The sequence below is a fragment of the Astatotilapia calliptera genome, chromosome 17, assembly GCF_964374335.1.
Source record: "Astatotilapia calliptera chromosome 17, fAstCal68.1, whole genome shotgun sequence".
NCBI lineage: Eukaryota > Metazoa > Chordata > Actinopteri > Cichliformes > Cichlidae > Astatotilapia > Astatotilapia calliptera.
In genome coordinates, this window is record NC_137438.1 from 2,891,629 (window position 1) to 2,916,272 (window position 24,644).

Here is a 24,644-nt window from a genome sequence, read left to right on the forward strand (position 1 = left end):
TGGAGGTTTGTGCTGCGTCTCTCTCTAACATACATTTACAAAGCTGCACAAAAGTCTGTCATGACTCTTGTTTATTCAGATCCTCATATTTTTGTGTTGCTTTGCTTCCATATTCAGAACTTCTTCAACATGCTGAAATTTATTTATTATTTATTAAACAAATTAATTATTGAATTGCGTGATAAATATATTATATTATTATTATATTATTAATACTAATATTTATTTTCTTTCACATCTAATGTACAATGTCATTCATTTACGTGTTTAGTTACTTATGTATTAATTTTACTTACTTATTTGTGCTGTTTCTCCACATGTGTGGATTTTCTTTGAGAGACTGAAATTATAGATACAAACAGTGTGTAACTGTGTGTAACTGTGTGTAACTGTGTGCTCATTTAAATGAGCACAACGGCAGGAAAAGGGAACTCACTTGTTCTGCTGTGACTATAACTTGGGTTATAGGAACTTCCCATTCCTTGCAGAAATATTGCATTTTGGAGTCACGTATTCACACTCCAGCCCAGCAGGTGGCGGTAATACAATAAAATGTTGAATGTCAACCGCCTAAAAAAAGAACTCGAGCCAATATTGACAGGTCGTTGCCTGCAGCACTGATGTGAGCGCTGTAAAGGTGTCGGGACATTAGCAGAAAGAACACCGACGTGTCTTTAACAGAAACTCGCCTCCGCTCCTTTAAACAAAATGCTGAACATGTGTCCGATAACAAGCCTTTTATTTTGAATGCTCTGACCGGACGTTGTGTTTTTTACTACCGGAAGCCTTTTCGTGTTTAGGCCACACTGGATGCAAAAGGCACGAATTTTGGGTGCAGAAACGTTAGCTTCTGTTAGTTTCATGAATGTGAGAATAAAAATAGAAACGGAACCGTGGAACTAAACACACATGGATCCCAACCGTATAATCCAGGCTCTGAAGGGAACCATCGACCCCAACCTGAGGATAGCGGCAGAAAATGAACTCAATCAGGTGGGTGAGCTAAATAGTTTTTGGTTTGCTTGTTTTCTTTTTTCGTTCGAGCCGAGGAGGGCTGCTGGTGTTTGTGGAGGATGGCGGACCGTGTTTTGGGGCTTGCGCTCGGCTTTACCTGGTTAACGTTCAGATGCATATATTAGGCCTAAGATCAGCATTTAGTCTAACCGGTACCCCGACAGTCACTGCGGCAGCTGCCCTGGAGAACAATAGCAGGCAGTTCTGACAGCCATCACGAGCTGACGGTCAGCAGCGGGGCTTCCCAAACTTTCTCATGTCAGCACTGGAGTTCAGGACTTCCTCCAGTCCTCTGTTGTTGCTCCTGCCTTCAATGGCCGAATAATAAAAAGGATCGCAATATTTGGCGATTGAGAGCTTTGCTGAGTTACCCAGAATGATGCAGAAACCCACTAATGTTTATGCTGTGTTATTTTAACGCTGGCTGCATCATGACTGAAACTTGAATTGGTAAATCTTAAATGGGTTTGAGCTGTGGGCATTCACACTGTGTAATAACTCCTTATTTAATTACACATGCATTGTGTGATTATATAAGCTTTACATCGAAGCTCTAAACCCCCCGTTTATCAACTATCACCTGCTGGGCAATCCTCGTTTTTTTAAAGGAAAAGAAATCATCGTATCTTCTTCTGTCCTCTTTTTCTTTCTCCATCTCTGAGATCGCACATTACTTTGTGTTGTTTTTCTTTCTCGGAAACGGATCTATTGCACTGTTAGTTTGCAAAGCTATACAGAAAAGGTTGGTGTGTTTGTTGAAGTTTCATTTTAATTTGTCTGCAATTTCAAAAGAAATAACTGTGATAAGTCTTCGATGTCACAACTTTGACATCTTCCTGGATGAATTCATGGCAGGCATAAGATGTACTTCAGGATGCAGAAGACCGAGTAAGACAAAAAGTATTTAACTCCAAATCTTGGAAAGGGGGAGCTGGCCGGAGAGGAGGTGGAGAACAACAGAAGGTTTGATGTGGGATTGGAAAGTTTACAAAGGCCAGAATACATTCACTGACCAACAGCTGAGAATTGCAATCCTCTAGAAAACATCTGTCTAGGATCCAATATTCTCTTGCGAGTGGACCATGAATGGACTTTGACAGAAGTACAGATGGTAATAAAATAATAATAATAATCAATCTCGCACTGTTCAAGACAGAAATGTTAGATGGCGCCAAATTATAAAAACAGTTAGACTGTATATACTGTGATGAAGTGACGCGACAATAAGTACTGATGGCCTGCAGTGTCTGTGGGGTGCTGCAGCTGCATGAGTGGGCCAATAAAAGAGAATCACACCACTAATGCACATAGACCTGCACAGCACAGTCTTTGCATGCGCAGGCTGCAGTCAGCAAAACAGGTAGAATTTTCATATCAGTGTTATTTTCACTCATTCACTCACACTTTCCTCTTTATCCTTTGTCTTTGCAGTTTAAGTGCCTTTACCGGTCACACAGTTACACACTGGTGAATGCTTCAGAGGCCATTTTTAAGAGCTGCAGCTTTGGCATCTTACATTTCATTTCCAAAAACTTTGGGTTTAAAAATGTTTTAATATTGTTTTGAATACATACGAAATTTTGAAGCTGTCCATCTGTCTGTGTTTCAGTCCTACAAGATCATTAATTTCGCCCCTACCCTGCTTCAGATCATTGTGTCGGAGCAGGTAGAGTTTCCTGTTCGCCAAGCAGGTAAGATGCTAACTGGTTTTGGTCACTCTGTTTCCATCATTATTTAGTAGTTAGAAAAATAGCACTGACCTGCTGAGAGAGACTGTTGTATGAGTATGTCTAAAACTAGCTGCCATGGCCTCCCATTTGGGAAGCACTTCACTAGTAAGTATTTGGAGTAGCAGAAGTGTGTCGGGGTTTTACACCAAACTTGAAAGGTTAAAGATTTGGATCTGCACGTGTGGTTTCTCAGCCTTAAGAAAATATTAGATATCAACAGGCCCTGTGTGTTGGCCCTGCGACAGACTGGCGACCTGTCCAGGGTGTACCTCCGCCTCTTGCCCTATGACAGCTGGGATAGGCTCCAGCGCCCCCCGCGACCCTGAAAAGGATAAGCGGAAGTGAATGGATGGATGGATGGATCAACAGACCAGTGTTTTAAATGGAGTCTTTGTGATTTGTAGAAGCACATAAATAAATGAACAGTGTGAAACTACATTAGCTATATGACCTGTGTGATGATGGTCTGATTGTCTCGGTGTGTGTAGCTGCAATCTACCTGAAGAACATGGTGAGTCAGTACTGGCAGGACAGGGAACCATCTGTCGGGGAGGTTGTCTTTCCCTTCAACATCCATGAGAACGACCGGCAGCAGATCAGAGATCAGATCTTGGAGGGTATCATCCGCTGTCCAGAGTCCATACGGTACATGCACATGTGCATACACCTGCTCACTCAGGACAGCTTTTCCCCTTCTCTTAGATCTTAACCTATTTCAACCATTAAAAGCCCTTTGAATAGTGCCCACGACATGATAGTGACGCCACATATTGTTTTCTTTTTTCTGTAGTGCCCAGTTGACCATGTGTTTGCGAGCCATCATCAAGCATGACTTCCCCGGCCGCTGGACTGCCATTGTGGACAAGATCAATCTGTACCTGCAGTCTCCAAACAGCGGCAGCTGGTATGGAACCCTGCTGGCTCTCTACCAGCTGGTCAAAACATACGAGTAAGTAACCTGTTCATGTTCAGCCCACCCACCAATCACGTCTGGAGAGCAGAACGGGTTATTATTATTTTTTATTACATCTGAAATCCTTTATTTGAAAAGATAGTGAAATTGAGGTCAGGGCCCCTTTTTAAGAGTGATATGTGTGCAAAAGAAAAATTGAGTCTTAGGCCAGCGGCCCCCATCCTTTTTTGAGCCACGGACCAGTTTAATGTCAGGCAATGTTTTCACGCTGCGGCCTTTAAGGTGTCGCGGATAAATACGACAAAATAAAATCCTACGACCGAGACAAAAACTGGTATTTTGTAAATATAATAATAAAGATGAATTCACTGTGTAACTTTATTAGCAGCGTCCTCCTGAAATGCTGAAATCCTGAAACAACATGGAGAGTAACATCCTCCTCTCTGCCCCTTAATGCTCCCTGGTCACTATGGTAACATGTAACTATTTCTTTCAAAATAAGACACATGACTACAACACAGGAAAAGACCCAGGGAAGCTGAGTTAACGATAAAAACCCCGAAAACCATAAATTTCACACCAGAGCCTCAAGTCTCGCGGCCCGGTACCGAACGACTCACAGACCAGTACCGGACCGTGGCCCGGGGGTTGGGGACCACATGACTTTTTTTAAAGTTCATCTGGCATGAAGCTGAAGTTTTATAAGAATCAGCAGTTTTAATCTGACGGCCATGAAGGATCTGAATATGGACTGTAGGCTGGATACTTTTTGGTGACCTCATAAATATTGATGTAGAAAAAGATTTCTGAAATTTGTCGAAAGCAGACTGTGGATTTTCAGGCTTGTCATCTGCGTATTTGCCTGTAACACGTGTTACATTAAAAATCCAAGTTACAGGAGCAGTGATCATATCAGCACTGAGGCGAAGGAGGGACAGTTTACTGTAGACCATCGTGTGGTTTATCGAGGTAAACGCAAATTAGTTTTTACAGTTCTGAATATTTGGTGGAGAACATATAAAATTGGAGATACTGTGTTGTTAGACAACGAGTATATAAAGCAAATTCCCAGCGTGAAAGCATTCCAAACTGATTCCCGAAGGAAGTGATGTAGGTACGTTTTGAAGGCTTTCCAGAACTCGGATGCTTTTCCTGGATGTTTGCAAGAGATAACCAATAGAAATATGATTTCTGTTGTCTAATTTTGATGATGAAATTTGGGATTAATCTGTGTTTTTCCTCTCCCCAACATACAGGCTGTGTCTTTAGCATTGAGATCTCTGGAAATGACTAATGCAAACCAAGGCTTGTTCTGTTTTAAAAACACTTTCAGAACATTGAAACTTTAAATGTCACAGTGGGGCTAGTCATTTTTGTCCTTATCTGTAGCAAAGCTAGCAACCAACTAAATCGCTTCATTTGAGGTGCATTATAAATCTAGTGGAAGCCCGGCTTATGAAGACCCCATTTAATGAAGAATTCACGTTACGAAGGCCTGTGGTACAGCAAAATGCCCGCGTAACGAAGTAGATAAAACAGAAAATATTAAAAAATTAAATAAAATTCCATAATGTTATGTACACGTATACGTACATACGCATGCTTTCTTCAACCTCCTCCTTCGTCTTCAGCCAGCATCGCCTCACTCAAAAGGCGATGGAAAAAGGTGCTTTGCCTTAAGAAAAATTGATTCACGAAAGACCCTCTGGAACGAATTAATTTCGTAAGTCGGGGTTCCACTGTATTAATTATTTTACAATTAGTAAAAATGTGCAGCTAGTTACAGTTTACATCTTTGTGCCAGAAAATATAACATTACAGTATGGAAGCCCGTTTCTGCCACTAAAAAAACAGGATCCATAACTCGAAATTTCGAGTTATTAACTGTGACGTCTTTTCCTTGTCACCCGGAAGCTGAAGCCCTCAGGCACAAATGCTACAGCTAAGCTGTATTACATCCAGTCATGAATGCACAGATTGCTGAGTGTTTTCAGCCTGGCTTCAAAAATGATGAAATCCTTGTGTTATTGGCTGAATCACATGGTGTTACTATCAGCAGACGTACTTGCAAAAGCGCCAGTTTTGAGTGCGCGTTGCTCTGCGCCATATGCTTCCGGGTAACAAGAAAGTGACCTCATTCACGTAGATTACTGATTGGCAGAGCTAACTCGAAATTTTTAGTTATTAACTCGAAATTTGGAGAAATATAAGTCGAAATTTCGAGTTATGGATATTTGTCTTTTTTTTGTTTGGGTGTTTTTTTAGTGGCGGGCTTCTATATTACAGTGTAATGTCATTTAAAGAAATTCTCTCAGACCAGCAAGGCATTATAGAGACAGAAGCAGATAAGGCACTCTCTGCTTCAGTCTAACAGCTGAAGGAGAATGACGTCTACAACCTGAAGCACGTTCTGATTTGAACTGAGATCATTTAGTAAGTATCACGCATGTGTGTGCTTCAGGTACAGGAAAGCAGATGAGAGGGAGCCGTTGCTTGCAGCCATGCAGATCTTCCTGCCCAGGATTCAACAACTCATCAGCCAGCTTCTGGTTGATGCCACAATCTTTTCAGTCCTCATTCAGAAACAGATCCTGAAGATCTTCCATGCTCTTGTACAGGTGTGTGCACGTGTGTGTGCACGTGTGTGTGCATGTGTGTGTGCACGTGTGTGAGCTTTTTTTCAGATGTTTTCATGTGCTAAAAAGCCAGACACTGAAACTTTGAAATGTCTCATGTCAAAACATGTAGTTGTAGTTGTTGACACATGTAGCTCTAAATTGATATGTTTCCTTCAGTTGTCTTATGCTGAGCTTACAGAATGTGACTGTGGCCAGACTGAATGCTAAGAGGGTGAGAGGGACTACAGTCCTGCACCTTTTTATTCCTAATTACACACTTTTCAATGTGCCCTAAACTCCACTACACTGGTACAAACAGCAGCAGTTGCTGTTTATTCAGATTAACTGTCGTCGTCCGCTGATGTGACTTATGTATTAAGGAAAGGCTCAGAGATGCTTTCAGAAAGTAGACAGGTGGTCGTAATGGAAAGGAGTAAGAACGTACTTCTTCTTTCTTGCAGTATTCGCTGCCTCTCCAGCTGATCAACAACACAGTGATGACTCAGTGGATGGAAATACTCCGAGCCATAATGGACCGAGACATCCCAGCTGTAAGATCCCGAATCATATAGACACAATGTGATTTAACAAATCCAACAGTATGTGACGTCTTGATGCATTCTCAATCATCTAGATAAGGAAATCCCAAAAAGTTGACTCTGTTCATCTGCACGTAGCGTTTTCAGTGGTCACTCGTCCAAGTGACGTCTTCAGTCTCTGACTGCAGGTTTCCCCAATCTTATAAACAGTACATTTGCATAATGACTGAAACCAGGACCACTAGTGAACAATAGGCTGTGAGGTCAGTTTATGAGCTGACCTCACAGTTTCTTGATCATTTTCACATTACGGATCAATAATATGCAAATTTCCAGATGAACAGAATCAACTTTTACATGGTAAATCCTTTTAAGGTTTGGGATTTTATTTTCAAAACTTGTGTATTGCACTTTAATTCTAGTCACAGAATGATCATTAAAGTACTAGCATGCTTATTCTATGCGCTTTCAGCCCTTTATCTGCCTCGCATTACCAATCAGCCCAGCATGGATGCTTGTGGACTGTGGGAGAGTCACACAGACACAGAGAAACCAGCAAACGTTTTGTGCTGAACATTTGTTTTAATAAAAAAAAGTCTATAATGAACTTTTTTTTTAATTAAGTCCAAACAAACCACATTCATTTGGTTTCATATTACACAATCTTACAATTACACACGTGAGCCTGAACTGTTAGAAGCTTACTTCTGCTGAGACATTCAGTTATTGTGAGAGCTGAGTGGCACAAAACGGCATCATCAGTGCAGAAACGTTTTTCCACTGACACAAGTGCTCCACAGTGTAGTTAAAAACCCCGTAAATAAAGGTTTCTATACTATTTCTAGACGCACGGATTAAAATTCTAATGAATGTGTTCTTCACGAGGACCTAGTGCTGACCATACAGTGTGTTTGTTAGGAGACACTGGAGGTGGATGAGGATGACCGTCCTGAGCTGGCGTGGTGGAAGTGTAAAAAGTGGGCGTTGCGCATCATCACGCGACTGTTTGAACGGTGAGTCCAGAAATGCTGTTAAATCATTACCGAGCAGATTTGGGTTTGGCAGAAAGACCTTTTCAGCATTCCTGTATTTCTGATGTGAATCACAGATATGGAAGCCCAGGAAACGTGACAAAAGAGTACTACGAGTTTGCAGATTTTTTCCTGAAGACATATGCAGTGGGGATCCAGCAGGTAAATATGTGTCACTGAGTCTGTTTGAGTTATAGGGAATGTCCGGTAAATAACACTCTGACTTTGATCTTTAATGTAGATTCTGTAGTTGATACGTATCTTTGTGGTATTTGTGCGTTACAGTCAGTAAACATGCACTCTTGTTGTTTTACGTGCTAATTGGCTTTGTTCCTCAGCATGACAGCAACAGGTTAACTCAAGAGCTCTTCAATATCTACTTGAAAATGCTATTTTATATTAGGTGCATTCCAAATTCAAGGTTATGTGATATTCATAAGGCGTTTATGCTGTGCCTAAAGGCAGACAAAAGAACATCTCCTAGATTAAAGGATGGTCGTAACAACCGGAGAGTCCAACGCTAACAACATGACTGGGAGCTGAGAAACTTTTATTAGTGAAGAATTCTGTGCAAGTAAAGACTCTACAGACTCTACCTGAAATGTCTGAAGGATATTTTCGGAGGGAAAAGTGAAGAACCGCTCTGGACTTGCTTGAACTTCAGAGGGAGCTGGAGACTTGGATGACTGCCCAAGAGAGACGGGAAAATATGAGAATCCCTGGTATTACAAAACAGAACCTTGAACCTTGAACAGGCGGAAGATAACTTCCTTGCCATGGTGTTTTTGGAAAACATTAAGAGAGAGGTTGGAAATTCCTGAGATAACGAGTTTGAAAATAGAGCACATGAAAGTTTGGCTTCACAGCCCGACTGAGCCACGAGCGCCCAGCCCCGGACGCCGAGAACCACCAATGCGCCGGCGGCTGAGAGCATCAGCCACCAGCAGGGAGTGTGGTGGGGGGTCCCCACAGATGGGGGGTCCTGAGATGTTCCCAGAGAGGCAGTCTGCCCCCAGAGCCAGGAGATGTTGCCCTCTGCTCTGGGGTGGAGATAAGCAGACCACCCCCGGTCCTGCAGCAGCAGGGAGCATCCCAGACGCCAACTCCTCCCCTCAGCCCCCCACCCCCCAACAGAGAACGGGGGTGTGAAGATCGCAGCAGCGTATTTTACACTGACCAAGCCAGATGAGTCTGCCTGTTGCTGTCTTTACCAAGTCATGCTGGTGATGCTGCCGGCTCTGCATTGCTGGGACAGGCTGAAACGTTTGTCCGCAGTTGCTCTGCTTCGACATCTGCAGTGTTGTTGTTTTCAGATGAACAGAATCAACTTTTGGGGATTTGCTTACCTGGGGCCCGTTCTTCGTACCTCGCTAAGTAGGTTAGCCGGATTAGATTGTTGACGATTTCGTGTGATCCTGGATCAGTCGGTTCCCCGAAGCTCATCCGGGACTTGCTGTCATAGCAACAGAGCCGTAAGCGTAAACCTGCTCGGGAGCAGGTTTACTTTATGTAAACAGGATTAGATCGCGGCCACGCAGGTATGTCCGCTTCATTTATACGAAAGCAACAGCGATATTCCACCACTGTTTCACCATAAATAAATATTATCAATGTAACTAAAGACAATGCAGCACCTGATCCATTTATTGATTCCATACAGATACATACAGGTCATTTCCTAAAAAAGGGAAATGTACTATTAACATTCTATTACATGTATGTGATTATTACAGATGTAATTCATATTTCAGAGTAGTAATTGCAAATTACTTCGTGTAATCAAGATGAGAGACCACGGCTATAAAAGCGAAGGTGGATTTGGGAAGCCTGTCGCAGCCATGTCCTGTCCGTTTACGCGAGCAACCCATTGCGGAAGGTGCAAGATTGATAAGGAGAGTCCTCAGAATTCAGCGTATATTGTGGGATAGACAGGATCCTTTAGCTCAGCGCGACAGTGTGCTCATAGAGAGATATCGATTTTCCCGTGAGGGTATTATTTACTTATTAACCAACTTGTTGACGAGGGGGTGCAGGACCACCACCTGTCTTTTTTTCCTCTGCCCTTTTCTTGGTTGCTGTTATGAACAAACTAACAGAGTATTACAGGCCAGTATTACCTTGCCAAGAGACGCAAAGCAATCTAAGAGATAAATATTACCATTCTGTAGAATACTCCTGTATTCCACTTTTACTTGTTCCCATGTTCTTGTGGGTCCTGTTGTGGCTCTAATGTGAAAGGGGATATAATATAACATATTATAATATAATATAATGCCATATGATATTGGACAATATAGTGTCATATGATAGATCTACCCTACCGCCTACTGGTGTTGGCCAGAGGGGCCGATGGCGCGATATGGCAGCCTGGCTACAACCGTAGCTGCCTCCACCAGTGTGTGAATGTGGGAGTGAATGAATAGTGGTATCGTAAAGCGCTTTGGGTGCCTTGGAAAGCGCTATATAAACCCAATCCATTATTATTATTATTATTAAATTACCTACGAGTTTGATTTGTCAGCAACTTTCTGCCAGCCCTCTCTCCTTGCTTTTGCAGCCTTTGCAGTGTTCTCTTGCGTTTTAATTAAACTCTGAAACTCCTGAAATCCCTCACTCATGAGTTCTTGCTCTGCTGCCGGAAAATACCGAGCACGCCCCTTCGACATTTTCGCCGACCAATCAGCGGGTTGCCGATCAATGTTTCTACTATCGATGCGTAGCCCCTTTTACGACGCCCAGTGATGTCACATTCCTGCGTCCAGCTGTAGTAATCGTCAACAGCAAGTGTGTTCGGGGAACCGGATTAGCGAGCTCACGGTTAGCGCGATGATTTGATCTTGGATGTGTCATTTGATCTTGGATGTAGTAAGCGACATACGAAGAACGGGCCCCTGGAGTATTGAGCAAACATCAAGACTAACAGTTTGTTGCAACTAATCCTATGAGCGACGGTGGTTATTCATCCTGTGCGGTGTGTTATCCATCCAGGTCTTGCTGAAGGTGGTGGACCAGTACCGACAGAAGCAGTATGTTACTCCTCAGGTCCTACAGCAGTGCCTCAACTACCTCAACCAGGGTCTGTCACACTCACTGACCTGGAAACAGATGAAGCCGCACATGCAGGTAGGACATGCATGAAGGAATATGATCTTTGCCTGTTCCTGATCGGACCAGACCCTCTTATTCAGTTTAGAGCGATCTGAATTTAGTTTCACCAAATACTTAAAGGTACTATTCCACCAAAAATGTCAGGAACTTTAGAGAGGAGTCCTTCGGACTCAGTTCAAAGTTGACTTTATTAAAGAGTAACGAATGGATGCTGACTGAAAGTTGTTCTGTCTGTGATTTCATCATTTAATCATTCACATAGTTACAAATTTCTGCCCTACTTTTTCCACTCTGGTCATTTTTATTGTCTATTTATTTGAATAAAGCCAGTCTTATTTCTCCCTCTTGAATCATCTTTAATCTCATTAATATTATGAAGATTTTGTTTCATGTAGACCATATGCCAGGAGGTCATCTTTCCTCTTATGTGCTACAAAGACGAGGACGAGAAACTATGGCAAGAGGATCCATATGAGTATATCCGTATGAAGTTCAGTAAGTGTTCAAGTATCCTGGTATTAGGGTTGTAATGATACTAGAGTTTTAGTCTTGAATTACTTGTGCACACTCTGGAGTCTCTGCTTAGTGTTGCTGTGGTTCCCCTACTGCTCTGCACAGGAACAGGGGGTCCCCATGTGTCTGTAATCTGCAGATTGCAAAGGCAACAACAGCATATCTGAGTTTGGAGTTTGCCTACCAAAGAAACCCAAAACCCTAAAAGTGAAACTGAGAGAAAGTCATTTTTGGCCATTGCTATAAGATTGAGTGGTGAAGGTGAGTGCATGTCATGTCTGGGAATATGTTATTTTTGAGAGTATCCATCTTTGTATCTAGACCTCTATGATGACCATGCTCTCCCAGTCACTGCTGCCCAGAGCCTGCTGTGTAAAGCTGCACGCAAGAGGAAAGAGGTGAGCGGGGGGGGGGGCATGATAGCGCACATCCACAGGAACCAGAGTGCTTGTACACAGTATGTGGCAACTAGCCCTTTGCCCAGGGATATTGATATTATATTATAGTTTATTCCACCACATGAAAAAAGGGCTCTTTCTCTTTTCCTGCCAGTGTATTTTATTTTTATTACCACAAGCCACAAGCTTTAGTTTCTGCACACAGCTCTTGTAAATGTAATCTGCAGGATGTCCTGTATTCATTTTACAGGTCCTGCCTCAAATGATGGAGTTCTGCCATCGTATCCTGATGGAGCCCTCTGCTGATCCTTGCAGGACGGATGGAGCGCTGCACTGCATCGGAGCTCTGGCTGAGCTCTTACTAAAGGTACACAGAGACAAGCACAGGAACTCTAACGAGCACTTTTATCAAGTAATCAGCTTCAAGATTCGCTGCATTTCTGCATGTCTGGTCCTACAGAAGCGGCTGTACAGGGAGCAAATGGAGCTGATGCTTCAGAACTACGTCTTCCCCTTGCTTAACTCTCCTTTGGGTTACCTGCGTGCCAGGGTGAGTGAACCTTCCTCCCTCCTTGGTAGAGCAGTGTAAGAGTGTCATGATGGCTAATAATGTGTCACCACTGAATGAATAATGTGGGTGCAGTTTAATCCTGTATGTATAATTTTCACCCTGTGTTTATTTCATAAAACTAAAAAAACCCCATATTATGTCCAGTTAAGGTATTTGAGTTCTATATTAAATTGAACTGCGTGTACAAACTCATCATTTAGGTTTAGGACCTAAACTGGAATAATTCCAGTTTATTTGAATCATGTATTCCAGTGGCTATTGAAACTAATGAAAAGTATGCAATAACCACTGGTAGGGCATATATTCATTAAATGAAACTTAAAGATGACCTTTTTTTGAGGAATTATTTACATTATTTACAAGCTGCACTAGAAGCTGATGTGGACTAGTGCTGTACTGCTTTCACAAATTTGACCAAGGTGGAAATTGTATGGATGCTGTACAAACTTGGGATACTCTCCTTTGTTAGTCCTGCTGGGTGTTGCACTCCTTCAGTCCGCTGCGTTTCCATGACGAGCTGGTGCTGAGGAATGCTGTGGAGTTGGTCAAACAGGATCTGATAGATGACAAAGAGATGCCTGTCAAGGTGGAGGCTGCCATCGCTCTGCAGACGCTGGTCAGCAACCAGGAACAAGGTCTGTGGAGGACAGCTGATTCACTCCTGTGTGTTAAAGCTGACATTTGTACAATGCACCTTACCAGCTTGACTGAAATCAGAATCAGTCCCATCACAGGGTTGTGAAAATGAATGTTTTGAGGGAGGTATTAGCAGGAAGTTATAATAACTTTGAAAAGTAACGTGATATTGGCTTCGATTTTTCAGATTTTTTTTTCTTGTAAATTTCTCTCGTTTTTCAAGTTTGGTTTTATTTTCTTTCCCATCACAGGCCCAAGCTTCTATTTAAAAATGTGTGTGTAAGAAAGGAGACATGGGTATTCCTTTAAGTAGGGATTAGAGACTGGTTGTCATTGTAGTAGTAGAAGCACTTATGAATATTGGTAGAACATAAACACTGATAAGTGCAAATATGATCATCTCCCATACACAGATTTAGTCTCATTTTCTCACTCAATCTTTTCTCATTATAAAGCCAAGCTGTACATCAGGCCTTACATTCGGCAAGTCATGCAGGAGCTTCTGCATGTGGTCAGAGAAACGGAGAACGATGACCTGACCAACGTCATTCAGAAAATGATCTGCGAGTACAACCAGGAAGTGGCCGTCATCGCTGTAGACATGACACAGAACCTGGTAGGACGACAACACACACTTATTTTGTAGCTTAATCAGGTATTAAGGAAGCATGCAGCATCCAGGTGTGTGTGTGTGTGTGTGTGTGTGTGTGTGGGGGGGGGGGGGGGGGGGTTGTTTTTCTTCTCCTGAGTAAGACACAGCTGAAGCTACTTTTAGGTTAAGTTAGTTTTATTTTACGTTTAGCTGTGATCTGGGGTAAAACTCGTGAAAAACATCAGGGCAAGGTAAGAGTTAAGATTAATGTGGATGTCCACAAAATGAATCAAGGTCAGTGAAGTGATGGGAAACACCACTGTGTGTGTTCGGCAGGCAGAGATCTTCACAAGAGTTCTACAGAGTGAGGAGTACGAGGAGAACGAAGATAAGACTGTCATGGCTCTTGGTATCCTCAGTACAATTGACACCATCCTCACTGTAATGGAAGACCACAAAGAGGTCTGAGGCGCACACAGCAAGAAGTATTTGAATTTGGGACAGTGGTGAATGTAATATTTGACGCATTATTTCTTTTCATCTCTCAGATCACACAGCAGCTAGAGGGGATCTGTTTGCAGGTGATTGGCCTGGTCTTGCAGAAACCCATCATAGGTATGGCAGGTGTGTGTGCACGGGCAGTCCAAAGAGTGTGTTTTGTTTTGTTTTTTGGCGGGGGGCGGGGCCTCCCTTTTCAAATTCTGTCGTCCTCCACATTTTCACACTTTTCCCTCGTCCTAGATATTGCAAGTGTTCCAAATTTTGTTAATGAATTAATTTTGTTATTTCAAGTAAATACATTCCTTGCTATCTTTATCAAGAGCCACAGTGATCTCTAGATTATTTTTCCATGTCTACTCAAAGGGAAGCAGTCTCATACACTGGTGTCACGTTTTATCTCCTGCATTTAATGGAAATATGTGTAGAGATTGCATGTTCATGCTGAGTGGTCTGTAAACAGCACCGAGATGACTCTGTTTCCTGTTAGTGGTGTTGGATTGTCTTTCTCTTGTATCTCAACGATGTGGCAGAATATCATTGTCATTCTTTAACCACTGCAGAATTCTATGAGGAGATCCTGTCACTGGCGTTTGGCCTTACCTGTCAGACCATCTCCCCCCAGATGTGGCAGCTGTTAGGCGTCCTGTATGAGGTCTTCCAGCATGACTGCTTTGATTACTTCACAGGTATGTCCTACACCCAGTTTCATCTCCACTAACTCTTGACTGTATGTGGTATTTTCCTCCTAGATACGTGCAGAAGTTGTATTTGTGTTGTTTTGTCCATAAATTTTCAAATTATATAAAATACGTCTGCTTAAGTTCCTTCTAAACGTGTTATTTAACCTAATTAACCGTCTGCAGCTGCCCAGAAATTCAGTTTACTGTGTCCAACAGGAAATAGAGGAAATTATCTCCCCTGAGAGGCAGAAACAAGCACATATTTCACACGTTTAAAATATTAATCATAAAACAGTTTTTTGTTATCACAATAGCTGTGAAACCACAAATTGGTAACAACAAAAAAAGTGACATGTAGCCACATTAAGACAGTGACACATCAGCCTATTACCATATTTATTAAAGAAATACACATTTGTGTTTTGTAAGTTTGACTGCTGTGTTGGAGTTTTTACACGTCTGTGAAAACCCCAGACAGCTGCAGATGATTCAAATGATTTTTGTGTGAATACACAGAGGTTGTGTCACATAGTTCCAAGAATATGAAACATAAATGACTATTAACTTAATAATAATAAAACTCTTGATTCATGTTGGGTGAAGCTTATATGAAAACACTGTTGGAGTTCAAAGTATGAATTGTGTTTATGTCACAGATATGATGCCGCTTTTGCACAACTACGTTACTGTGGACACGGACATGCTTCTGTCCAGTCCGAAGCACTTAGAGGTCATCTACAGCATGTGCAAAAAGGTCTGGCTCCAGATGTGTTGAACTGTGGTTCACAGAAATATCATCAGGAACAAACATGCAGCTTTTTTCCAATGTTGTTGCTGCATTGTGACCAGTAAGCCTTTTTGTTTAAGGTATTGTCCATGGATTCGGGCGAGGATGCAGAGTGTCATGCAGCCAAACTGTTGGAGGTTATCATCCTGCAGTGCAAAGGCAGAGGCATTGACCAGGTCAGGTGCAGCTCTGTACCTTTATTTTCCACTTATCACACAGCCAGCACCGTTTCCTTTATTTCTAACGTCCTGCAGCCAGAACACTGAAGTGTCGCTAAGTGTTTCTCTCTGTCGGTGTAATTATGCCCAAAGCTGGGAAGCCAGAGTCATGCCAGTTTGTTCACCTGCATGTTTCAAGCACACTGTGCTTCAAACCACATGTTGCTGACATTCTGAGGAAACAGTGCAATGTTTTCTGCTCTTTTGTTTCTACAGTGCATCCCTCTTTTCGTGGAGGCAGTGCTTGAGCGTTTGATGCGGGGGGTGAAATCCAGTGAGCTGAGGACAATGTGTCTCCAGGTTGCCATTGCTGCTCTCTACTACAATCCAGCCCTGCTCATCCATACGATGGACAACATGCACTTTCCACACAACCCGCAGCCCATAACCACACACTTCATCAACCAGTGGATGAATGACACTGAATTCTTCTTGGGGTAAGGCAGCAAAGAGAGTCCTTTGATGCTAACTACTGAGTTAGGGTAGAGAAATTCTGGATCAATGTTCTCTTGTGATTTTAAAAATTTCATGTTGTGAAGTTTTTGAGTGAAGCTGTGATTGCTATGAAGGGAGGGACAGTTTAATTCAGTTTTATTGCTTTATATATTTATTTATATTGTGATGTAAAGATCCTGCAGCAATAACAAGAAAGTCCAGACGGTTTGACGAGTTGGAGAAAGAAGTCGTTTTCCTGTGGCTCTATATCAGGAAGATTTATGTTTTCATTTTAAACACAAATTAAATAAATTCGACAGCTAATCAGTGAGAAATGTTGACCACTGAACCATAGAGACACTGTGTCATAGATTTAGAACTGTTTGGATCTGTTTTTCTGAGCTTTGAGCAAAGCCAGACTGTTTTCCACCTACTTCCAGTCTAGCATCACTGTAACTCCAGCTCTGTAATGGGCACCCACATACCAACAGGTGTTCTTTCATTAATTCTTTTAATTAACAGATGACAGTTTAATTTGTGTGAACACTCAGAAACTGCCTTGTTCTGATTCACTCTACAGACTCCATGACCGTAAGATGTGCATCATCGGACTGAGTGTGCTAATCGAGCTTCCTAGCCGGCCAGCAGTGCTGGATGCAGTGGCTGCCCAGATTGTCCCCTCCATTCTCCTCCTTTTCCTGGGCCTCAAGCACATTAATGCCTCCCGCCTAATCAACAAACCAGAGCTGCTTGCCCGTGCAGGGGCTCAAGACGAAGACCAGAATGGTGAGAATAGAGCAGAAAGCAGGAGGTTGGCACCAACAACAGAAGAAAGAGTCAGTCAAATTAGCCACTGAACTCACCAGCGCTGAGTGTAAATTAGCTGCACTATGTTTCTCACTCTCTGCTCTACTTTGCTTCGGTTAAAAATAAAGGAATTGGGTCCTTAAACCTTCTCTACCTCTGGTGGGTCACACTCATAAATGTATTTGCTGTTATTGTTGTGATTGAGGCGTCATTCTTTTACTCGGACATGTAAATATTTTGATTCGAGTGTATTAGTTTTCTCTTAACTGGGTTGTCAAAAAAATTGATGCTAAAAATTAATATTGAATTCAGATACTCATTTGCAACAATATCGATATCAACTGTGCCGTCTTTGCCCCTCCAGCTGCACACAGCTGCACACAGCTGCACACAGCAGTCAGACAAACAGCTCCTCCCCTCACTAACAGCTGAAGTAGTTTTTCAAGAGGTCAGTAAAGCTCACGGTTCAACAACAACGAAGGAAACGGTTATCATGAATGTTAACTTGACCGGTGCACATTTTAACATTTAATGTATTTAAAATGTGTTTCTTATTTAGTTGTAGCCAGCTGTGTGGTCAGTTTTAAAATGCAGGCAGTGACTGCATGTGTTCAGTGAGCGTTCTGAATAACCTGGGGTATTATTTAAATATTTAAATGTTAGGTATTTTGCTGTTTGGCCTTTGTTTTTATTAGTAAGTTCTAAAATATTGAAATCATTTGTCAAATGAAAACCAGCACAGCTGTTAACGGAAGCTGAGCGGGAGGTCGAGGCACGGTGTGCCGGGAGTGCGGTGTTCCCCCTGGCTCTAGTGGGCCGCGACCTCCCGGTCAGCTTCGAGCTGGTGGGTAACAGACGTCTCCGAAAACGTCGGAGCACTTTTGCAAATATGTGATGTCTTGATAAACTGAGCAGATATCTGAAGTTTCCACAGCTACATTCACGGCTGAAAATATGTTAAAAGCTTATTTTGTGACCCAGAAAGAGAAACATTAAAACTAAGAAGCTGCTGCCACTTTTGGAAACTGGAATTGGCTGGGCCACGCTATGAATTCTGGGATAGGTTGGGCCACAAAGGATAGCAACTTGGCCTTCAAATGTGACCTGCAAAGGATGTGACCTATTTTACGAGATCTTGCAAGAGTAACTCGACATGATCTTCATGTGTTTTTTTTTCTCCACTGTCCCTTGCAGGGCTCCATATTTAACCACTTCAAAGCTAAAGATCCAATGTTACCAAAAAATAAAAAATAATCCTGATTGTGTGGAAATACATAAAAGACTGAGCTGACTATAACTGTCAGCTTCTTTAGAGATTTCAGCAGCAACTAGTACAATGTCTCATTAGACTGCACTGTGCTTCCTACCGGCCTAGCTTGTAATTTTGTAATAGCTACAGACTAAAGGTTACATTACACCCTTACAAAAAGATGCTGTGGTATTCTTTCACATAGGAAAACTCTTGGGAAGATCCTGTTCACAAAGTTGCTTTGGTGTCAGAACCATAAGCAGTTGGTCTGTTGACCACGACCCACCTATAGTGACTCCCCTCTTCTGGGCCAGCACTAGTTTGTGAGCCAGTCCCCAAATCAAACTGTACGCTGAAAATAATCTCTCTTTAAATCCTGGTACCTCACTCTAAATGGCTGTGTTTGTTTACGGCAGAGGAGATTCCTAGTGATGAAGATGAGGTGAATGAGAATTGTAACACCATGCAGCAGCAGTCCAGCATGCCAGCAGGCCAAGGAGGCGATGATGATGACGACGATGAAGATGACTATTGGGATGACGATGGTTTTGAGGGAACGCCTCTGGAGGAGTACAGCACGCCTCTGGACTACGACAATGGAGAGGACGAGTATCAGTTCTTCACGTCTGCCCTGCTCAGTAGGTCATCATTCACGTGTTAGAGAGAACCTTACTGTTTGTTTCCGGGACACTGGGAGCAGATCTTCGGGTCCTTTAGGAAGCAGCATGGTGCTTCATGGACCGGGCTCATTCAGGTGCAACCAAGATCTAGGAAGTTTCGAGAAAGGGTCAACAGCGTGGCCCCTTCTTCAAACCATCTGTGTGTAGTTTTTGTGCTGCTGTTAGAGAATATTGTTGACTTGGAGGTGGGTGATGCTTCTTAGTTGTCTCACTTTCACTCCCCTACTCGTCCACGCCCTGCTTGCAGTGACTGTGGTGCACTACAGTTTGAGGCCCACTGCCTCTCCTTTTATACCATTTTATTCTTTACTTAAATATTTATTTGTTCACTCACTGTGACAAATACAAGACATTATCGTAACCTTCAGAAACCAGCCTATTGCAACTGCATGTTTACATTCTTGCTCTGATTGGATTCGTTGAAGTTGAAACTTTTTAATATCACATACAAAAACATTGCAGTGGGATCAGTTCATTGCTCTGCTGTATTTATGCTGTTATTTTTCCACATAGCTTGGTAACGAAACAGGATAAACACAGATGGGACCGTCCTTGACAAAAATGTGATTCTCAGTAACTTTTTTGTAAAGCAGTATAACCCATTTATAGCAGCATATAACGCCTGCAAAAAGATAGATTGCATGTCTCCCTGGAAGCCCTAAAGATTAGTTGGAAAACTTATCAGAGGGCAGTTAAGGCCGATAAACACTCCTACTTTTCTCAACTTATTTCGGCCAACTCTCATAACCCTCGTGTTTTATACAATACTATAAATTCTGTACTTAACTTGGAGGGTTATGACCTGTTGCCGTCCTCTGAGGCTATGTGCAATAAGTTTATTACCTTGTGGACAAGATTGCTAGCCTGAGGCCTCTGATCCCACCTATTGTTGAGCCGGCCATGTATGCTCCTTGCTCAAGCCTATTCTCTGCTTTTGCACCGATTTCTCTGCGTGATTTAGAGGAGTTGGTGCTACATGCTAAGCCCTGTGGCTCCCCGAACGATGTTGTTACTCCCCGCTTTCTCCAAAAAGTATTTCCCATCATTGGATCTTATATCCTGAAAATTATCAATACTAGTCTGTTAACCGGTCAAGTTCCTAGTGGGTTTAAACATGCAGTCATACACCCCTTACTTAAGAAACCTGGCCTTGATAGTTCTATTATGTCAAATTTTAAACCTCCAAGCTTCCCCTTTTAAGCAAGATCTTGGAGAGGATTGTACATACCCAGCTGTTGGATTATTTGAATGACTCGCAACTGTCTTCCAATCTGGTTTTAAGCCCTTTCACAGCACAGAGACAGCTCTTGTTAAAGTTATGAATGACATTCTTGTTGCTACTGATCCTGGTAAATATGCTGTGCTTGTGTTATTGGACATGACAGCTGCATTTGACACAGTGGACCACGACCTGCTGATCTCCTGCTTACACCACTGTGTGGGAATTTCTGATTTGGCATTGACATGGATAAAATCATATCTTTCCGAAAGTAGTTTTTGTGTCAAGCTGGGGCTGGCCGCTTCCTCTGTGGCCCCTCTGCTTTGGGGTGTGCCCCAGGGACCTATCCTTGGGCCATTACTTTTCTCGCTGTATTTACTCCCCCTTGGTGCGATTTTTCGTAAACACGGAGTGTCATTTCATTTGTATGCCGATGACTGTCAGCTTTACTTACCTTTTAGTCATTTGGATACCTCCCCATGTCAATCACTGCTTGACTGTCTTAGCGATATTAAATTATGGATGGCAAATAATTTTTTGAATTTTAATGGTCGCCCACATCACTCTACTGATTCTCAAGATGTTGATTTTGGTGATTTGACCTCTCATCTGAAAAGTTCAGTCACTAATCTTGGTGTTAAACTTGATTCTGCGCTTACTTTTGAAGGTCATGTAAATGGGGTGGTGAAATCAGCTTTTTATCACCTCAGACGCCTGTCGAAGGTTAAGCCTTTCCTTTCCAAACCCAATTTGGAAACTCTTATTCATGCTTTTATCAGCTCACGTCTGGACTATTGTAATTCCCTTTTAAAAGGGGTCGGGTCGGGCACCTTGTCACGCCTGCAGTTGGTGCAAAATGCGGCGGCGCGATTTTTAACCGGTAGTAGGAAATTCGATCACATCACTCCAGTTCTGGCTTCCTTGCATTGGCTTCCCATTGATTTTAGGGTTCGTTTTAAGGTCCTTTTATTGGTTTTTACATCTTTAAATGGTCTGGCTCCTGTCTACTTCTCTGACTTGCTGAAGCCACATGTTCCTCCTCGCTCGCTCCGTTCAGCTGAGCAGCTGCTGCTGTCGGTCGCTAAGTCGCGGCTGAAATGCAGAGGAGACCGAGCGTTTTCAATTGCGGATCCGATGCTCTGGAATAACCTTCCCCTCCAAATTAGACAAGCGTCATCAGTGCAGGTCTTTAAGTCCAGATTGAAAACCTATTTTTATTCCCTGGCTTTTAACTCTGTAGGAAACTGACACCTTCTTATTTATTTTATTGTACGTAATGATTTGATGGTATTTTTAATTTGGTTGTTGTTTTGATCTGTGTTGTTCAGCACTTTGGTCTGCCTGGTGTGTTCGTAAAGTGCTATACAAATAAAACGATGATGATGCATGAAACCACCGTGACACTAGAGCTGTGCTGTGTGTTTGTCTGTGTCTGTAGGGGTCCAGAGTACTGATCCAGCATGGTACCATTGTTTGACGGCTGCGCTCAGCGATGACCAGAAAAAACAGCTTCAGGAGATCTACAGCATCTCACAGCAGAGGAGGAGCACTGCAACTAAGGGCCAATGGTGAGAGACGACATGAGGAGAGAAGTTAGAAAGACGGGAAGAAACATGCTGAAAAAATTGTAATTGACTCGGTGCATGCGTTACTGCATCCAGGGGTCCGGTTCAGCTGTTCAGCTGTTCTGGCCGTTTGCTTAAGCCCACGGTCCTGGACTACAGGGAGTGCAGAATTATTAGGCAAATGAGTATTTTGTCCACATCATCCTCTTCATGCATGTTGTCTTACTCCAAGCTGTATAGGCTCGAAAGCCTACTACCAATTAAGCATATTAGGTGATGTGCATCTCTGTAATGAGAAGGGGTGTGGTCTAATGACATCAACACCCTATATCAGGTGTGCATAATTATTAGGCAACGTCCTTTCCTTTGGCAAAATGGGTCAAAAGAAGGACTTGACAGGCTCAGAAAAGTCAAAAATAGTGAGATATCTTGCAGAGGGATGCAGCAGTCTCAAAATTGCAAAGCTTCTGAAGCGTGATCATCGAACAATCAAGTGTTTCATTCAAAATAGTCAACAGGGTCGCAAGAAGCGTGTGGAAAAACCAAGGTGCAAAATAACTGACCATGAACTGAGAGAAGTCAAGCGTGCAGCTGCCAAGATGCCACTTGCCACCAGTTTGGCCATATTTCAGAGCTGCAACATCACTGGAGTGCCCAAAAGCACAAGGTGTGCAATACTCAGAGACATGGCCAAGGTAAGAAAGGCTGAAAGACGACCACCACTGAACAAGACACACAAGCTGAAACGTCAAGACTGGGCCAAGAAATATCTCAAGACTGGTTTTTCTAAGGTTTTATGGACTGATGAAATGAGAGTGAGTCTTGATGGGCCAGATGGATGGGCCCGTGGCTGGATTGGTAAAGGGCAGAGAGCTCCAGTCCCACTCAGACGCCAGCAAGGTGGAGGTGGAGTACTGGTTTGGGCTGGTATCATCAAAGATGAGCTTGTGGGGCCTTTTCGGGTTGAGGATGGAGTCAAGCTCAACTCCCAGTCCTACTGCCAGTTTCTGGAAGACACCTTCTTCAAGCAGTGGTACAGGAAGAAGTCTGCATCCTTCAAGAAAAACATGATTTTCATGCAGGACAATGCTCCATCACACGCGTCCAAGTACTCCACAGCGTGGCTGCAAGAAAGGGTATAAAAGAAGAAAAACTAATGACATGGCCTCCTTGTTCACCTGATCTGAACCCCATTGAGAACCTGTGGTCCATCATCAAATGTGAGATTTACAAGGAGGGAAAACAGTACACCTCTCTGAACAGTGTCTGGGAGGCTGTGGTTGCTGCTGCACGCAATGTTGATGGTGAACAGATCAAAACACTGACAGAATCCATGGATGGCAGGCTTTTGAGTGTCCTTGCAAAGAAAGGTGGCTATATTGGTCGCTGATTTGTTTTTGTTTTGTTTTTGAATGTCAGAAATGTATATTTGTGAATGTGGAGATGTTATATTGGTTTCACTGGTAAAAATAAATCATTGAAATGGGTATATATTTGTTTTTTGTTAAGTTGCCTAATAATTCTGCACAGTAATAGTCACCTGCACACACAGATATCCCCCTAAAATAGCTCAAACTAAAAACAAACTAAAAACTACTTCCAAAAACATTCAGCTTTGATATTAATGAGTTTTTTGGGTTCATTGAGAACATGGTTGTTGTTCAATAATAACATTATTCCTCAAAAATACAACTTGCCTAATAATTCTGCACTCCCTGTAGTAAGAGACCCTACTGGGTGTTTGCAGAGGGGCGGACCACTAGGGGGCTCCATTCACACCCAGTGAGAAGGGAAGGAGAGGGCTAATGTGTTTGCCGCCTTGTGAGTTCAGTTGTGTGAAGCCGAGATTCAGCGTGTTAGTTCAAAATGTGTTAGCACCAGTCACAATTGCAGTGTTGGCGGCCATGGTCTTTCCACACTCGCCACAGCTGGGGATTGAAACTAGGTCGCTCTAGAGCCCTGAGCTTTTCCACACACAGCATCAGGACACGGCACTGACAGTGGGCTATTTTAGCAATCTCTTATCAAAAGCCTCCAACGAATTTAACAAGCAAAAACAGTAGAAAATAAGTCATTCAGTTTACAAATCTTGTGGGTTTTGTCGTAGCAGAGGGAGAAGGATGCAGTTTTAAACGCGTCGCTCAATCCTGAGCCGAGTTTCATCTTGTGTTTTCAGAGCACTGAAGAAACAGATGGGCTGCAGAATCAGGAGAGGGGTCAAAGAAGAGAAACGCTGCTCTGAGCTGAAGTGTACTTCAGTTCAATCTGAACGATGTCAGTCTACATCCAACCATATCTGAACAGATCCCACCAGAACCAGAGTTTCAGTAGACCTGGATGGAGTAGCAGGGGCTGGTTTCAAATCACAATAACTGCTGATTTGCTGCACTGCTTCAGACCCCCACTGGAATAATGCTTTCACTGGGACAGGTCCACCGGCCTGTGAGTGTGTGACGGTGTCTCTGTGTATACTTGAGGAAAAGATCTGCATTATAAATATAAATGTTCTTGACCAGCACAATTCACAAAATATTTTGTACAGTGCAGTGCTTTAATTTGTAACTAAGTCAGTTGTGTTTTGTGTTTGTCTCTCAGCGAAAGTGTAAAAAAGAAAACAATAAAACTGCGTCGGAGTGTTTTTGTATGTACTCTAAGAGCCTCTTTCTTCTCTGGGCAAGAAGAGTCCCTTTCTGTCTGCCTGCGTTGTACATAGACTGTGAATGGAAACGAGATCAGAGGTCTTGTAGATCGACTGTAATGTTACATATGTAATGTAAAGTGGGAGAGGAGGAGCTTTTAGTCATGTTGGATTTGTTTTTGTGAGGTTTTTTGAAACTGAT

At 42.7% G+C, this 24,644-nt stretch overlaps 1 protein-coding gene across 2 annotated transcripts; it reads left to right on the plus strand.

The window, feature by feature from the left end:
* Positions 1-552: 552 nt before the first annotated feature.
* ipo8 (importin 8) lies at positions 553-24,448 on the plus strand. Of its 2 annotated transcripts, none has more exons than XM_026146990.2 (25): positions 553-993; positions 2,624-2,705; positions 3,233-3,389; positions 3,535-3,693; positions 6,119-6,275; positions 6,737-6,826; positions 7,733-7,827; positions 7,923-8,007; positions 10,834-10,968; positions 11,349-11,448; positions 11,788-11,864; positions 12,115-12,231; positions 12,325-12,414; positions 12,905-13,070; positions 13,527-13,687; positions 14,000-14,125; positions 14,212-14,287; positions 14,725-14,850; positions 15,501-15,598; positions 15,712-15,807; positions 16,066-16,286; positions 16,865-17,070; positions 18,757-18,978; positions 21,678-21,807; positions 23,981-24,448. In XM_026146990.2, coding segments are annotated over exons 1-25 (3,057 nt in total). In that variant the 5' UTR covers positions 553-909; the 3' UTR covers positions 23,982-24,448. The 2 variants fall into 2 exon arrangements, with proteins under 2 accessions (XP_026002775.1, XP_026002776.1); XM_026146991.2 differs by having other exon boundaries at positions 14,212-14,278.
* The last annotated feature ends 196 nt before the right edge of the window (positions 24,449-24,644 follow it).